The sequence below is a fragment of the Alternaria arbusti genome (assembly GCF_024043155.1).
Source record: "Alternaria arbusti strain BMP 1465 chromosome Unknown scaffold_8, whole genome shotgun sequence".
Lineage (NCBI taxonomy): Eukaryota > Fungi > Ascomycota > Dothideomycetes > Pleosporales > Pleosporaceae > Alternaria > Alternaria arbusti.
In genome coordinates, this window is record NW_026249948.1 from 196,784 (window position 1) to 214,511 (window position 17,728).

A 17,728-nucleotide genomic window follows, 5' to 3' on the forward strand; every position below is an offset into this window, starting at 1 on the left:
CTACGGCAGCGGAGACTGTGAGTGGAAGAGGTGGAAAGTAGTGGTAAGGGGATTGGCGGTGTTGGCGGGCGTGCGCGTGAATTTAGATACGACGTAGAGCTCGATGTGTCTTCTTGGGGAACGGCACATTCCGCGCTAAGAGGTCCCCGCCAAATATGCACGGACAATTCTAGGGTTTAGGTGGGACCTTATACACGGCCCAGGGCACTTCTTACACATTCATCATCACCTTCAGGCACCCATCCGAATTATGTGCTCGATTGGCTCGAAACCTTTGTTACATCACTTTAGGCACCACTGAGATTATCTGCGCAAACGTGTCATTACGAAATTACCTCATGCTACAGAAGAGAAGACACAATCGGGATATGTATCAAATCATTAGTACACGCAGACAAAAGGAAATGTCTCCAGAGAGCTACCCCGAAGTCGCAATCTCTTCAATTTAGGCCACGTTGGAAACCTCCTGTCTGGGAGCCTCCTCCTGTTGCCTTTCCAGCCTCTCTACCCTATCAGCCTCTTCCAAGGGGTATGGAGCGGAGCCCGCCTTGTCATACTGCTCGCCCACAGGACTCTCACTTCGTACTGTACTCCCATACGTAGTAGATTCGGGACCCGGCGTGCCAGTCGTCCCTCCTAGCCCGACTCCTGGTGCTGCTGCGCCTGGCATTGCACCCACTCCGAGGTTGCCTGCACTCGAATGGATAGGCTCGACCTCTAATCGGTACTGGCGAAGATCATCTTCAGCGTCATTGAGGACCTGGCGCGCTGTTTCTGCCTCTGCGAATGGAGGGTGTACATCGCCAGGTACAATGGGCGTATCGTCGACGAGGTTCAAGAGACGGCGAGCGTGCTTGGCTAGGATGATCTGCTTCTCAGCACGTTCGATGGTGGCTGCGAAGTGGTGGTCGTATGCCTCCTTGAACTTCTGACGGGTCTGTATCGGTCAGCAGACGATACAAGTCAATTCTGACTCAACGTACAATGTTGGTGAGTTGCGCTTCGGCCACCAAGCTCTGAGCCTCCGCGCGGACGAGCTCCTGTTCGAGCTGGGGAATCTTAGTACTCTGAGGTTCCTTGTATTTCAGCTTCGCGATCTCATCCGAAACCTATGATCTGGTTAACATGAAGTATGCTGACTATAGCCGTAGAACACACCTTAGTTTTGTGATCGCGACTTGGCTGCACCGAGCTCTCTGTGTTGCGAATCTGCTTCAGGACGCCTCGATATTCCTCCAGTTGTTGCGCATAGATGTCTTCTTGCTCTGCGATCTCTGCGAGCAACACTCCGAGCTTGTCCGAGACCTCCGAAATCGACTCGTCTTCTGTAGCCTCGCCCCATTCGGAGAGCTGCTGAGCAATGCCGACCCGTTCGCGTGCCGCAGCCTCGTAGGCACCAATCGCGTGGTTCTCCGATTTGATGATCTTGAACAGCCTCTTCGAGAGTTCCGGCTGCTGAGTACCTCGGAGTGAAGCCATAGTAAAGCGGTGCTTGGGCGCGGACTTCTCCCCACTGCCGCTGGTGCTCTTTTTCGAGCGCACTGAGAGTGATCGATTCCTGCGGAAGAACACCAAGGTCAGCGATCGCGAAAGCCATGTACACAGAGGTATGCAAGGTGAACATTGACCCGTTCATGCGAATGCGCATGAACACCGGAAACGGGAAGTCGCAGAAGTGGAGATAGTTCGATGCGCGTCATGGTGTAGTATCTAAGAGGACTCGTAAACTGACTTACATGTTGAGGTTATTGTTCTTATACTGTTTCTAGAGACCTATGACCCATTAGCATTGCTACTTCACGCGCCGCGAGAGCACGCGCATCGCTGCGCAGTCTGCGAGTAATGGTACTGAATTGTGGAGACATACCTGTATGAGAGTATAAAAAACCCGGTCGCGACGTTTCTAGGATCAACGTACTGGGCAGAGAATCGTTACCGTTTGAGTTTTGGGAAGCGGGGGTCAGCCTGGGGGGAAGTTGCGCAGGAGCCGGTGATGTCATAGCCGGGCCCGGAAGCTGCGCATCGCGAACATTGGCACCTACAGCCAGTCACACGTCCACTACTGCCGAACCATCCGTGGGCGCTTGCCTTTACGTTTCTTGTACTACTTTGTGCCTCTTCGGTTTCTGTACCTCAACTTGTCCGGTAGAGGTATTCGCTGCGTTTCACGTAAGGAACCTTTTCGAACTCCCGAGACCCACTGCAATATGAGGCTCGAGGAGCAATCTACTTACGACGGCGTCATCTCAGGGTCGCATGATCATGATCAGACCACGTTGGAGAAAAATGAGGCGACAGAACTCAGGTCAGTGTTCATGCCCTGAGCTTTGATGCTGAGATAGCGCTTCTTCACACACAAGAGTCATGGTCATGTGTTCAAAAAGTGTCGTTGTGTCTAACTATGTAGATGTATGCAAATGTATTGTTTCTTGAGCGCGCAACAGCACCTCGAGTCGCGAACACGTGAACAAACCGAAAAGAACTACATCGCAGTCACCTCAGCATATTTTCCCTAGTTGTCCAATGGGTATCTGTCGAAGAACTTGAAAGTCTTGAGACCCTCAGAAAGCTGGTCCACAACCGCCGACACGTCGCTCGCAGTGTAGACACCAGGAGTGGAAGCCTCGATGCCAGCAGCGCCGAAAGCAGTGTTGCCAGATCCGAGCACACCAACGGGCTTGCCGAAACGGTAGCCGTCCTGGAGAATCTGAAGAGGACGGCCGGCAGGGTAGAGAGTCGAACGGGCGCTGGCGGTCGCGTTGCGGCTGGGTGCAGTTGTGGAGTTGGAGTTAGCGAGACTAGGGATGGACGCGAAGAGACTTTCTGCGCTCCCATCGATGAGAATGGCATCGAATTGGATGGCAGAAGTAGCAGAGTAGGTCTGGTCAATGCTGGCGCCGAGGTGCTCGGCGACGACAGTCATGCCAACATTGAGATCAGCGAGAGCTGACTTCAACGCCTTTGCATTGTCATCAGAAGAACCCGCGCTAGTAAGATAGCCGACCTTGAGTCCATCGAGCTTGAGCAAAGGCTCACCAGATGCGCTGACGCCAATGGTCTTGTTGTCGTGGTAGTAGGTGTCGTCGGCTTCCGGTGCGGTCATGCCTAACGCCTCCGCAACCCTTACGGCGATGTCGTGAGAGATGCGGTTGAGCTGGATGAGCACGTTGTTCTTCACAACCTCGCTCTTCAGTTGCGAGGTCTCGAAGCGCATCGCGTTGATGACAAACTGCTGCTCAACGGGCAGAAGAGAGTTGAAGAAGAGACGGGGCTGACTCCATACATCGGCAAAGGTGCTGGAGACGGCTCTGACAAGCTTTCCACTCGTTCCGCGGCTTGGTGCTGTAAAGAATCCACGACCGGTGCTCTGATTTGCTTGCTTCGGGGAGCCTTCGTTGAGAGTGTTCGGGGAGTAGGCGGCGGTGTTGAGGGGAATGTACATCTGGCCGGCACCGTCCCTCTCGTTGTTGTGAACCGGTACGCGAGGCTGGTTGATGGGAATTTGTTCAAAGTTGGGTGATCCCATGTTGCGGTTGAGTTGAGTGTCGAGGTACGAGTACCTATACATGCGTCAGTGATGGTCTCACTTGGCGTGTGTATACGAGGAATTATACTAACATTCGTCCTTGTAGAAGCGGGTCTTCGGTGATGTCTACTCCGCGCACAAGATGTCCTGGCTGGAACATAATCTGCTCAGTCTCGGCGAAGTAGTTGCGTGGGTTGCGGTTCAGGGTCAGCTTTCCAAGAGGCGTGAAAGGCACAATGTCCTCAGGTACGATCTTGGTAGGGTCAAGAAGATCAAAACCCCATCGAAGCTGGTCTTCCTCTTCCATGATCTGAGCCTCGAACTGTGGAAATATAGTTAGCTATCTTCGCTTTTGCACAAAGCTAAGAGTTACTTACCACCCACTCAGGGAAGTAGCCCTTGTCGATGGAGTCGAAAAGGTCCTGTCGGTGCAAGTCCGCGTTCATACCAGCAGCCATTTGCGCCTCTTCCCAAAGGAGCGAAGCCTTTCCTTGGAGCGACCTGAAGCGGAACTTCACCAGCTTGGACTTTCCGGCGTCAGTCACGAATCGAAATGTGTGGATACCCCATCCATCTGTGTGCCTGTAGCTTCGGATGGTACCATGACCAGACATAGCCCAGAGAAGGGTATGCATGGAAGATGGTTGCTGACTGAAGAAGTCCCAGGCCGAGTCGTGAGCCGTTGCCGCTTGAGGAATCTCAGAGTCAGGCTTGGGCTTTACCGCATGGATCAGGTCTGGGAACTTGATGGCATCCTGAATGAAGAAGACAGGGATGTTGTTTCCAACGATGTCTACAGGTAGGCCGCGTTAGCAAGATGAAATCTTCTCGAGGTGCTACAGCTGGATACTTACCAAAGTTGCCCTCATCAGTGTAGAAGCGTACAGCGAAACCGTGCACATCTCGGACTGTATCAGCCGATCCACGCGATCCAGCCACAGTTGAGAATCGAATGAAGGTGGAGGTCTCCTTGCCAGGCGCGTTCAAGAAGGAAGCTCCCGTGATGTTGGACCAATCTCCATAGGAAACAAAGGTTCCATGGGCACCTGCTCCACGAGCATGAACAGCACGCTCAGGAACGCGCTCATGATCGAAGTGCATGATCTGTAGAGATGTGGAGTTAGTATGTATCGTAATGACTGATGTTGTTATGAGTACAACTCACCTTTCGTCGAAAGATCTGGTCCTCCAGTAGTGATGGGCCACGCTCACCAGCCTTGAGAGCGTTCTGGTCTTCAATTGGCCCTCCAACGGGGTTGGTCAGGTAGGTACCCTTATCGTCGACTTCATACTGGGCCATGAACTCATCCGTGGACATAGCTTGGGGGCTGTCGTCTCGACGAACGACAGACTCGCCATCCATGTAGGGACATCCTGCATTGGCAACATGTAGCAGTGCAGTGACCGCTGTCAAGATTTGAGTCCTCATATTGAAGTAGAAGATGTTCTGTGAGACGTGAAGAGTGCAGAAGGGCGGACCTAGGCGATTTATACTGTCACCCTGCGTCTCTAGGTCACGCCAACAGACCTGCTTGGTACCTGTACCCTTCTAAAGCTGCTAGCTTGGACCCTGGTACTCTGCAGTCCTGGATTATCAAATGAAAATACTTGCATTTGAGCAGGCGAGCATCATGGCAGGTTTGGGAAATTCCCAGGCTAGCGGTGTCCACTCACAATTGGTCTATTAGAGGCCTCGGGATGTTTGTATGGGTCCCAAGCCATAGGTGGATCGAAACGGCTGCATGTAAATGATGCACGCGTAAGTCCACAACCGGCCAAACTACCGTCTTCACCTCTGGGGGAATCCTCCGTCGTACACTGCCGTACGTCGTTGCGCCGCACCGACGCCGAGATTTCTTGAATAGGGATCAGCGCCTTTGGTGACCCCTGCAAGCCCCAGCCGGCGAAGAACTCAAGCCTACACTAGACTGCCGTCTTTTGTGTTGAGCGGCAATTGCTAGCAGAAAAACTGCAAGTTCGATATCTCAGTTGTTGTTGATTGCTGTGCCACAAAAGCCAAGAAACATCCCGGAGCTATGTTATCGAGTCGAGAAACCTACTGTCTCTCGGCGCCTTCAACAGGCTGTCGCCGAATCCCAAACCGCGCCATTAAACACAGAAACATCCGATTAGTTGCGCGGCGCCAAGCCGGTGCCGTCATTCTTCTCCAGAATGGTCGCCCACCCGAAGTAGATCCATCGTCGGTGCTTACCTATGTTCGTGGTCCAGCCCCGGATTGGTAATTCGGATTGGTCCATTTTGCCAAGTCCACGACTAGGCGTAAGGACGCTTGGCTTGACGGTACGCAAAATAGCACCTTTCCCCTGTGCAAGCGCCCAAATGCCATGTTGTTGGTGGTCAGCTTGCAGAATGAAAGCATCTCATCACACTCCAAGCATTGACGGATTCAGCCTGTTCCTAAATAGCAACACGCACCGTGCCGCAGAGATAACCGAACCGTCGAACGGATGCTCTCGTTCACAGTCGTCTAGGTACATAGGTGGCGACGATGCGTATCGTCGATGTTACTCGAGGTGGAGCCACGGCTCTGTAGGGCTACAGCAGCAAAGATCATGTGATGGATCAGCACCGCACCGAGCGTACAAAAGATGGCATTGCGTTCCAAATACCAGGTGTAGCGGTGAGCGTCTGGTGAGCGATACAAAGTAAAATGATGGTGGCCCGCGGAGATGAGGTCGACAAGCGTAGTTGCGAACACATATAGGCGTCAACGAACCTTGGAATAGTAGTCTTTGGTCACACCAAACATGCTCGTCGCAGTCTGGATCGTCACCCGACGCGGCGGGAAGGATTCACTGAACGTCGCACCGACAAGATAACGGCCTGGGAGGCCAATTATGCGGCCTGAAGAGAGCCACACCTGGAACGCCTTCACGAACGTTAAAGCAACATGGCCACAAGCGACCTTCTGCCTTTCGGACATGAGTGCGCGTGTGTATTAGCCTCGCATCCAATTCAAGCTCGTCGAGTGATGCAAGTACGCGCGTTGCGACAACGAATAGACCAGAGTATTGCTAGGTAGATCAGCATTCTAATTTGTTCCTGGAGATGGTGTCGCGAACCCACAGAGACTATCCTATCGCGAGCCAAGAGATTGAGTACCAGCCGTCTACCGTGTGGCGTGTCAAACTGTTGCATCTCATACGACCGGTATCCACATACCTACCAGAAGAAGAGAGTAATTCTTGTATCTACCTGAGATATGGTAAGTCTTGCACGCTGTGTGATCAGTAATCGCGATAATATTGATAGTAATATAGGCCTTCAATTGTAGTACTTGATCAAAGTTTAGTCCTGTGGTCTCGAGGCGCTGCAGCGCATTGGACAATCCTAGAACACTCTGAGGCTATACCACAACCAACAGCGCTTTCGAAGCTAGTGCTTGTAACACCTGCTCTGACAGCTCTCAAGGTGAAGATGCTACACGGCCTGGACTCAAAATTCTGTACGCCCGTTTACGGCCAAGCCGTCCGATCGATTGAACGGAGAAGAGGTGGAGTAACAACCTTCTCCAGCGTATAGCGTGCTCACGATGACTTGCTGGATGGTCACGTGCCTGACATGTGCGTGGAACGAACGTGGAAGATAGTCTCGCGAGGACAGGCGTGGCAACCACCCGAGCTCACCTGGGCACTTCGCCACATGTGGCTGGAAAAGTCGCGGAAATCCACTGATTGCTGGACCAGAGCAGAGAGTACTGACATGAACTTGAAACTAGGTAGTACCGAGCGCAGTGAGTGCAGTGGAGGGTGGCTCGCTGTGGCGTACTACACGTTAGGGAGTCGTTTCCCGGAGAACGGCTCTGTCACGTGCTAGTAATCTCGGGCTAATGCAGGGCAGGGAAGGCGTGGTAGCGGAGATTATGGGCCAACTCTAACGGTGGGAACCCGTCTCGACTACTGGTCCAACGCTGCCCGTCTCCTTACTCCACGTTTTGCACTCGTAGACGTGGTGTGTCGCATAACAAGCTTCAAAACATTGCAGCTGAACGGGTCCGCTTCCACACGTCAATCAGCCGCACGCACAGCCCCAGTGATCAGCACATCCCGAGGCGCATTCGCTCGCTGATCGCCCCAGAATCGGACCTCGTGTGCAACCGCCGCCTGTTTGAGCGACGTTGTCAACCCCGAGTCTCTGGGACACACTTTACCTTTGACAAAGAAAACACTCAAACACCATGTCGGCCGCCGCAGCAACCAAGCCGCCGGGCACCCCGCGTCGCGAAGTCAACACCAGGACTTCCTCGTCTCCTGGAGCTGCCAACCGCACTCCCCGCTCCTCGACGCCCACTACGAATGGCACCACCCCAGTGTCACGAACACGCTCTGTCCGTGGAGGCACCAATGGCACGCCAGTCTCAGCGCGCGCAGCTGTCAAGAAGCCCGCCGCATCCTCGAATCTGAGCACCTCACAGGCCGATGCTGCCGATAACGATGCCCGAGATGAGCAGACTGCTCTCCTCCAAGATCTTAAGGAACGCCTGCAAAAGGCAGAGAGCGAGGCAGAGGAGCGACAGAAGCAGGTCGAGATCCTCAACGCTCGCCTCGACGATGCTCTCACCGAGCAGGCCAAGCTTGAAGAACGTGCCCACGAGGAAGAAGAGAAGGTCGAGTCGTTGGAGAACGTAAAGCGCGAGCTGACACGCCAACACCGCGAGCTCGAGGGCATCTACGAGGCCGAACGTGCGCAGATCATCAAGGAGAAGGAGGAGACGCAGTCGAGGGAGGAGGAAATGCAGAACACCATCCAGCGCCTCAAGGAGACCATGGCAAACAAGAACATGCCTACTGGCGAGGCTGAAGAGGAGCAGCACCTGTCCCGAGCGTGTAAGTCACACTCATTGGATCAGCGTAGGAGTCATGTAGATGCTAACACAGCTGGCAGCAAGCTTCCGCAACAACCCATCCCGCACCAACTCCTCCCAGAACCTCGAGAACGTCGCATCCTTTGCACCACCCAACTCGGTCAAGCGCAGCGACTCGCGAAACAACTCGAAGCTCATCCACCAAAAGGACAAGATCATCGAAGACCTGCGTCTCGAGCTCGCCGAATACCAGGTCAAAGTGTTGGAGGTAGAGAATGCTGGCGGCGGACGCATGCGCGAACTAGAGAAGCAACTGCTCGAGACGCGCATGACTAACGCCAGACTCATGGAAGACAACGAAAGCTTCCAGCTTCTGCTCGGAGAGAAGACGCTTAACGGAGACTTGAGCCGCGGCGACTTCCTGCGCGAGACATCCAACACCGAAGACCGCGCACCATCTCGTAGCGGCCCTTCAACCAGTCTGGCTGACGAGCTTCAGTCCGCCGAGGAAGGCGACGCCGAAGTCGTTCGCAAGCTCGAAACTGAGCTCAGCAGCATGAAGGCGCAGAACCAGGCTCTTACCCTCTACATCAACAAGATCATTGGTCGCCTACTCACACACCAGGGCTTCGAATCGGTCCTAGGAAATGATGTCGAGAACGAAGGCTCTGGAGGCCCCAACAAGAACAAGGAGCTACCACCGCCGCCACCCCAAGACAGCGACCAGCCACAAGGATTCCTCCAGCGCGCGAAGTCTGTTGCCATGGGCGGGAACCGCAAGCCACGACCGTTGTCCATGATGGGACCTCCCGCCGCGCCCAACCAGACGAGTGCCCATGAGGATCCAGCCACTGCTCCGTCGATTCCCTTGACGCGAAGCACGTCAGGCCGACACCCGAGCGGCAGCCACCACCACCGTCGCTCAACTTCTGAGATTCCGGGCCTTACAAGCAACCCAACATCGCCCGGTATGGTCTCGCCACGCAACTCTTTCTTCGGTCCGCCAGTCATCTCGAGGGCGCCTTCCGGTCAAGGCCCCATCCCCGAAGACAAAGAGGTGGACACACGGACAGAGTCTTCCTCGGCAAGCCACGTCGATACACCATCTCCACCACAGCAAAAGCTGCCACGCAGTGAGACCACTGGCCCCATGACGGGTAAAGGCATGCGACCTCTGCGCCTTGTCCAGAACGAAGAAGAAGCTTCAAAGGCCCGCAAGGCCGCCAACCGCGCAAGTTGGTTCGGCGGACTCTTTGGCGCCAACCAGCCGCAGCAGAACCAGGAGAACGCTTAGTACAACTCACGACGTCCTCCTTGTTAAACAGACAATTTCATGTAAGTACTTCTAGAACGGCGTGCTTGGCTCCTTTGGATACGACGGATGGATCAACGACTTAATGTTGGGAAAGCAATGAGAGATGAGGGATGATGAGGAATCGATTGAATGGGGATGAGCAAACATATATACATTTGCGGGTGAGGGGTACCAGTCATGAGACTTTCTTTGTTGGACTCCTTGCTTGCACTATTCTTGTATACCCCCCTTCCCTGTCTTTTTGGATAGTCTATACTTGCATGTGGGTTTTGGGTTGGTAGTTGGTGCAATGGTATGCTTTTTACTTTTAATTCGTGTCTTCTATCGTCGTTTTGTGATTGCGGCTCTTTTCCTTGTTCTCTTCGTCGGTGGCTCCGGAGCACTACAGACGGGGTTCGTATCGCTCTTCCCTTGCATGGAAAGCGCCAAACTCCTCTTTCGCCCACGCCCCTCATTCTCAAGCTTGACTTCCACGACTCCTCCACCCTCGCCATCCTCTTCGTCTCCCACACTCTCACTCTCCCCATCTGTATCCACAGGCCACCCCTGCATCGCACAGCTCAACCTCCGCTTCCTACTCTCTGACCCTTCTAAGCTGTCCACCAAGCTCTTCCTCGGCAGCACACTCAGACTACTCCTTCCGTCCTCGCACCTCTCGCAGATTCCTCCATCGCTAATTTGTCGTCGCTTCATTCGTGATGGACACCGATTTGGGTCTAGGCTGTGTAGTGCGGCATGGCTGCATTGTGTGTAGCGGGTGCGAAGGATGTGAGCGCATATGTGGGGTTGGTGGGAGGAACAGGTTGAGACGAGAATGTAGCACATGCTTGTCGATGTCGTTCGATTGGACACCCAAAAATTGTGACGATGTCAATGCGCGTCGGATAGTTGCCAGTGCGTGGATACCGGTATCTTGGTGGGCGTGTTATACATACTGGATGCTGCTTGATGCTACTCAGTTTGTGATTTCGATTGTGTAAGTGCACGAGACATTTCCCATTGTTCTTTCATTCAAGGGATTGAGTTGCCCAAATCTTGCATTTTCTTTGTGTTGGCTTCGGTATTGTCATGTTTCATTGTTACATATCTTGCTAACATCGGCATGTCTCACTTCGCAATTCAAGGTATGAGCGCTAAGCAAACAGAAAGGCAAACCAGCCGGAAACTCCCTGAGATGTATCCCAGTGATTTGATGCTTAAAGAAACACTGCGCTCATCATCAAGTCCCATTGCCGTCGGATTCCGATACCATCAGAATGTCGTAGAGGATGAGCTCAGTCCCGCAGCCTCCAGCTTCATCCCCATAGAAGTTCTCGCGACGTTCAATTTCGCGCCGGTACCGTGCCCTACCACACAAGATATTCAGGAACCGTAGCTTTGTCTTCTTCGTCAACTTTTCTAAGTTTATCCTTTCAAGATCCTTATTGGAAAGGTGATTGCTGCAAAGGAATGGGAACTGGCGGTGAGCGCGCGAAACGCCTTCACGAACCTCAACACTTTGGATTCGGAAGAGTGACTCATAAGGTTGAGTGATTTCATCACCCTCCGTAATGCAATATTCCCCCCATGCGTATGCGAGATTGACTTGGAATGGCGGATTACCGGGCACCCTCTGGCTTTCACGCTTCTTAAGAAAGTATGGACCTATCTTGATCGAAATCCTGTAGAAATACCGGCAAAAAAGTAGGATCTCGGCGGGCGTGTCTGGCTCAAAATCGCCTTTGTAGCCGCAGTGCATGAAGATCGTCAGTTTGATGGGTTCCGTAAATGCGGTCAGTTCCTTGATGACATCGCTTGGCCATTGCCCCTGGACCATTGGGATAGCCATATCCAAACTCAACTCATTCAGTTTAGAGCACATGTTCCGAATTTTCGAAATGTCCTCTGCCTGGGGTACATCCGGGGTGTCTCTAATTCCTCCGCAGGGCCGAGAAATATCCAGGCTCTTTAATTGCCCCAGTGGCAGTAAGTTTAGCAGATTCCAGGGGACTGCACGGTGATTGTGCTGTGTCGTAGTAAATCCGCTCCAAGGTGATCGGATCTTGAGGTGCTCAAGTGCTGGAAAAGGACATGATTCTTTGGAATTAGCAAGATGAGACTCGAGAGCTTCGGTGTTCTCCCCGTCGCGCGGAACAAGGCACAACTTTTCTAAAATCGAGGTATTCCCTACGAAAGGGATGAGTGACTTGGGGTCATTTAGTCCAAGCGAAACAAGTTCTTCCCAACCTCCTTGCTCGCCCCAAGCCTGTAGCTCATCTTCTGTGAAGATAGACGAATCTGACACAAACAAGCGAAAGTCTCGTAACTTTGGTAATGTGTGTTCTTTGATAATCTCCGTCAATGTTGTATAGTCCACTTCGCCTATACTGTCCGCGACGACTTGGAGGACTTTGAGAGCAGGATTGCGGATAACTATCCCCATCAATTCGTGTCGGAAGCCTGTCCATGGCCAGCTAGTATACCCAGACAGGTTGATTTCCAAGCAGGTGATCGTAGAAATAGCTCGTTGATGTATCGATTTCTCCGGTTCACGTCTCAGTGAGATGCTTGTAGTTGTATCCCGGTACGTCAATTGCTTTGATTTGATAGACAGTCGAGTCCGAGGAAAACGCATAAGCAATGCATCAAGAACGAAAGCCGACACGTCAAACGGTCCTTCCCATTCTAGCTCTTCCAGATTTACTAGCCCGTTGAAGAGATTCTCGATACGGTTCCGATGCTCCGGCAGCTCGATGTGCTTTGGTTCCCAGGATGCCAAGTGCAGATGTCGAATCATCCCTGGTATGCGAGAACCCGGTCGCTCAAGCCTTCGGAGTAAACAAAGATGTGAAGCGCGACGAAAGTCTATAAAGTCTTTCGATAAAGATGGGGCACGGCGAGACCATACAGTTCGCGCGATACTAAGCAGATGTTGGAAAGATCTCGGATACTCTGGCGACATACTTCGGAGAGGATAAGATCGAGTATCTCGTTCGGTTGTCGTCCGAGGAGTGTCGTTTGCATCGACTGTGGAGCGCTTCTTGACTTTCTGAGCTTCATGGTGAGTGGGCTTTAGGGTAGAAGTCGACTAGAGGTGCTGGTAAGAACATAGTCTCTACGGTGGGAGAAAGGTGTATGTAGACTGTTTGTAACAGGGTCAGAGCTTCTCATCCGCCTAATGTTGCTCACTATCTGCCTGTGAAAGACTCATGCAAACGCCTTGATCACCCGACGCATTCACTAACTTCATGATGGCCTCGGCCGTTCGAATGGTGGGCCATATTCACATGTAAACTATAATTATCCAAAAGCTCAAGGCAGGAGTATACGTTGTCGAAGTGACTATCGAGTCGTTGAGATTTGATAGCGCCCAGGCAGCAAGACACGATGGATGTTAGATCGCTCTCACCGTATGTTTTGCCTAATCTCCGTCCCCAGCATTTCGAATCGCATAATCTAAGTCGAGGGATGTCAATGGGTGTAGTAAAAGACGCAAATTCTCCCTCCAGATCTACTCCACTCGTTCGAGAAAGCGACGCAGTAGCCGAATCCAGATCAGCTACGCCCAAAGATTGTGCAAAGTAAAGTCTTCAGCAAAGCCATGCTCTATATACTTGTATCTTTCGCGTCTTTGTATCTCCTTCTTGTACCCCTTAAGATCCCAAATTCTGTTCAACAGCGGCTGAATCCTGCTCTTGTCTCTAAGCTGCTCCATCGACAGCAAGTCCAGCTTCTTTCTGTTCTCAGGGATGTTTCCGCATTGGAACGACGCGCCAGAGTCACTGAGCTGGAAGGTGCAATTAGACTGGACCCATTCTGCCTCAGAATGTCGATCTATCCTCATAGCGAGGAATTGCATTCGGAAAGGCCTTTGGCACGGGAGACCCAGGTCTCTACGCTCTTTCACTACGGTGTCGAAGAGGATCTTGCACATCCTGCAAAATTTTCCGTAGCGTTTCGAGTGGAAGAATTGTAGTCGCAAGTACAATACCAGCACGATCGGGCTTTTGAACAGAGAGAGTTCTGCGAACACAGCTGCACACTCTGAAGTTATCGCGGATAGATCGACGTTGAGTTTCAATACCCATAAGTCGGGACAGAGTATCCGAACTCTTCGTATTTCTTCCGCAGTTGGCGTAAAGAGCTTCCTGGCTCCACGCGGACAATCGAGCTCTCGGGTCAAGTGTAATCTCATGAGGTTAGGGTTTGATTCCAGTAGTATGAAAGGAACCGCGCGACGGGTGTGTGAGAGGGGCTGTGCAGTAAACTGCGCTTGACCGCTATAAGCAACATGAAGTAGTTGAGACAGAGGATTGGCTTTCAATAGTTTGACTAGCTTAGCCTCGTCGTCACTGGTGTCTATGCGATAGTCGAAATGGAAACTGAGGTGCTCGAGCTGAGGGGCCAGGCCGATGAAGTGCCCTGCATTTTCGGGTTAGTACATGAGCAAGTTTGTAGGGGAAAACAAAGGTACGTACGAAGCTGATGTATATTGTGTAGATGTAGAAGAGAAAGCTTGTCCCACTTTCCTCTCGAAGCCCACAGCTGCAATTCACCGCAGGTGAAAATGGTAGTATGAAGAGATAGCTCGTCGATACAAGGAAAGCTGCTGTTTCGAAATAACTCTAGCCTCTGTGGAAGAGCCTCGATATCCTCTGGATCCTCGTTGAAGATAGCCAGCGTCATTAGCGTGTGTTGCCTCGCCAACCACGCAACGAGGTTCTCTTTGAAGCCAGCGGTGAGTCTCTGTACACCATGGTAGCGATAGACGAATGTGTTTATTTGGAGACCAATCCGGTGAGTTAGGACATGGCCATTCAAACGACCCACATTTGACCTATGCCTGGGAATGGGTTTCCAGACGGATATGTTCAGATGAGCTTGAGGGTGTTGAGAAGCTATGATCTCAAGCAGGTAGTACGGCAGTGCTATAGGGCCGTTCCAGTCAAACTCCTGTAGATACTTAAGCCTAGTGAGCAGGGTAGCTAGGCAATCCCATCGTATCGTAAGATCTCTCTCAGTGTCAGTGATACCGAGGGTTCTTATCTTCTCCGCAAGGCGACAGTTAGGCCCCACCAAGCGCTGTAGTAGACGGTTATGGGATGCTCTTCCGACATCAATCCTGACCTCGCGGTATAGATAGGATGCGACGAATAGGTAGAGCCCGCGTGAGACTAGGGAAAGGTTGACGAGGTCACGAAGATCATTCGTACAAAAGTGTTCAATGATCAAGCTCAGGATTTCCGGGCTGAGACCCCCGAGCCTATGCGGACCTTTCGGCTTCGGTTTGAGCCTGCGCAGGAGTTGCATTGTCGTAAAAGAATGGGATGCTAGAGCATGTAAGCTTGAGTGCCACCGTCGCCAGCCCTGATTCCTCACCTTTCTTCCTATCGTTAACTAACATGATATCGAAATTTGCAGTTCGGCTGCTCGTGAGTTGGGGTATTGGTTTTGGTCGGCACAGGCTTTCGCATGAGGAATCTTTCAAAATCGCGAAATATCTTCGTAACCAGTATCGGTGTCTACTTGGCGAGCATTTTTTCCGCTACCGGACAACTTTGAATATGTTCGGATGCAGTGGATCGTTCCGGTATACAGACCTCGTCAATCCAATGGGAAGTCCTCGATTGCAGATGCAGATGCCGCGCAGGCCAAAAGGTCCATAGAAGTCCGTGACATTTTGATCAAGGCGCATGACTGCTCGGGGTGCGCGATACCGGCACAGATATTTCCTGATGGGAACGATGGGAACGATGGGACTGATGGTGTGGTAAGGACTGAGTACCCACAAGGTGGAGAGCTACTGCTATTGGAGAGTGGCCACTGCCCAGGTGCGTCCATGGATGGAGCAGGCGCTAACCATTTTTGTCTGCAATAGAATGAAAGTGCGGATGAATTTTATCGGATGTTGCATTTTAACACTATCTCGGGTCGGTTCAGACTTGATACCCACATACGTGTGTGGCGCCTTCATAATCGCGCAAAATTGGATGAAAGCGTCAAGAGAACTACTGACGAAAGCGCATCAGAACGACCAGCGCGGAACACAAACTATGAATACAATGGCCGGTCTTGAATGGGGTATCATATGGAAATGGAGACGTAGAATACAAACCCAAAGAGAAGATGCTAAAGGTATATGCGCCTTCACGACCGTGTGATGGGCGCTTTCGGTCCCGCAGCGCGTGTTGTCCACTCTACCAGCCCATGCTCTGCATGTGCCCAGTACTCGCGCGTCTTCTTGTACATGGCCATGCGCTCATCAAGGGTAGACACCGCCATGATCTCCTTGAAAGGGATTGGCCGTTCCTGCGCTGGTATATGCTTGAGATCAATCGCGGTGCCCAAATCTACGCGTTTGGTTCTTGCGGGTGGCTGCACGCTTGTATTTGAGGTTTGGCTGTCGAGAGGTGAAGGCCGTCGCTGCGTCATGGGAGGCAGTTGTTTGCGTACGATCGTTGTCTGAGGAGGACCAGGATCTGGAGTTGAGTAAATGGAAGAGGTCGTAGCGAGACGCGCTAGGGCCCTGGTATCTCGTAATTGCTGGTCATCTTGGAATACCAGTTCTGGCAGAAAACGGGGTTCGGGAGTGGGTGGCTTCGACTTCGGCGCTGCATCGTACAGTTCGTGGTCTAGTCCGACCCTCTGCCGTAGTCGTGATATGCTCGACTGCTTTCTTAAAGGCCTGCTTGTACTGTCCGATCTCCCGAACTGACTGTCCATCTCACTGTTTTTGCCACCGACTTGCGTTGTTTCAGTATGATGTGAGGAAGAGTTGCGCCTCAGTTTGGAGAGACTTCTGCTCAGGGAGACACTTGATCGTCGAAGTGTGCCGCCCACGGTGTCTGCCCGTCTCGGTAGTTCAGTCTTCCCAGTAGCAACGAAGGTATGTGAGGGTCTCTCATCCGGTTGGATTGCTGTGGTGTGGAAGTAATCGTTAAGGCTGGCACCGCTACCGCCTAGTACATTCACACCCCCGACGTGTTTAGCATCCATCGGACCCGAGATGACAAGCGCCTTCTTCTTGGCCATAGCTTCGTTGCGGACCGCTATTGCGATAGCGGGGAAAGATGTGAGCCACAGAGGTGTCTGATTGTCGTGTGGCACCAGGCTGGACACGGCTCGTCTCGAGTGGGTGTGGGTCGTCTGGAGGTTGGACGCGGTGGAACGGAGGATGCGACACCGAACGAATGTGACGATAACCTGGATAGATGAAGTGATTAGCCGCTCCCACTGCTCTCCCAACAAAGACGGCTACAGCCAAGAGATGGAGCGATTTTAATATGGGTACGCGTTGGCTGGCAACGACAAGGCTGAATTTGGTACGTCGAGCAAGAACACTCCCGGAAGTTGGTATCCTTCTTCCGAATATACCGCCTCAGACTTACGATGATGGAGCCACAGTGATTCGGAAGCGCTGTGAGATTCAAGCTGTGGCTGCACCCTGGGGTAGATCATGTTGCCTGGTTTGGGTCATCTGAGACGCACGCCGTTGCGAGAATGTAAGACGTCCGGATACTATCAGAGATGTCTCATAACAAAACAGACGGGAGATTGCCCATGACGCAATAAAAACATAGCCAGGCTGCCCTAACATCCAAGGCATATGGGTGTGGCGTTGTTCTATACACGTGGGTTGTCGGTCGCTCGTCGGAAACATGAAATCCCGAACATCGCACGCATAGCATTCGTGATAGATTTCGGGCTTCAGCTGGGCGATCTCGGTTAATATCGACTCTCTTCATGAAGGATCGTAGTTCTGATACACACGTTGTGCGTCTTGGCATTCTATACGTCTGGATCATTGGGGATAGCGGGTAGGTCGAACCCGAATGTTGTCCATACAGCGTACTCGTGCTCTGTACCATCGAAGGAGTATACGGAAGTGTCATGGCTCTTGTGTACCGAGAATCCTTCCCTGTCCGCCCTTATGGTCGTTTGATCGTACTTCGGATGGGAGGTGCCGGTTCGAGCGTCGTCGCGGGGCGAAGGTGGAAGCTAGAATCCGCAGGAGAAATGTTCTATCATGACAGCTGCAGGTGGCACTCCTGTGCAGACGTGATTCAGCTAGTCCGCGTCCATC

General features: G+C 52.3%; 4 protein-coding genes across 4 annotated transcripts; 1 reads left to right on the top strand and 3 right to left on the bottom strand.

The window, feature by feature from the left end:
* Positions 1-445: 445 nt before the first annotated feature.
* On the bottom strand, positions 446-1,479 carry J4E86_006441 (uncharacterized protein; the record flags this gene model as incomplete). The annotated part of the gene is made up of 3 exons (XM_051446970.1): positions 446-937; positions 984-1,109; positions 1,159-1,479. 3 exons carry the CDS (start codon positions 1,477-1,479, stop codon positions 446-448), a joined length of 939 nt encoding a protein of 312 aa, XP_051301455.1.
* Positions 1,480-2,512: 1,033 nt separating this feature from the next.
* J4E86_006442 (uncharacterized protein) lies at positions 2,513-4,955 on the bottom strand (the record flags this gene model as incomplete). The annotated part of the gene is made up of 5 exons (XM_051446971.1): positions 2,513-3,560; positions 3,619-3,848; positions 3,904-4,319; positions 4,381-4,630; positions 4,692-4,955. The coding sequence occupies 5 exons, from the start codon at positions 4,953-4,955 to the stop codon at positions 2,513-2,515; spliced, it is 2,208 nt and encodes a 735-aa protein (XP_051301456.1).
* A 2,769-nt stretch (positions 4,956-7,724) lies between these two features.
* On the top strand, positions 7,725-9,645 carry J4E86_006443 (uncharacterized protein; the record flags this gene model as incomplete). Its single annotated transcript, XM_051446972.1, has 2 exons — positions 7,725-8,373; positions 8,432-9,645. The coding sequence occupies 2 exons, from the start codon at positions 7,725-7,727 to the stop codon at positions 9,643-9,645; spliced, it is 1,863 nt and encodes a 620-aa protein (XP_051301457.1).
* Positions 9,646-15,792: 6,147 nt separating this feature from the next.
* J4E86_006444 (uncharacterized protein) lies at positions 15,793-16,677 on the bottom strand (the record flags this gene model as incomplete). The annotated part of the gene is made up of 1 exon (XM_051446973.1): positions 15,793-16,677. The coding sequence occupies one exon, from the start codon at positions 16,675-16,677 to the stop codon at positions 15,793-15,795; it is 885 nt and encodes a 294-aa protein (XP_051301458.1).
* Between the last annotated feature and the right edge of the window lie 1,051 nt (positions 16,678-17,728).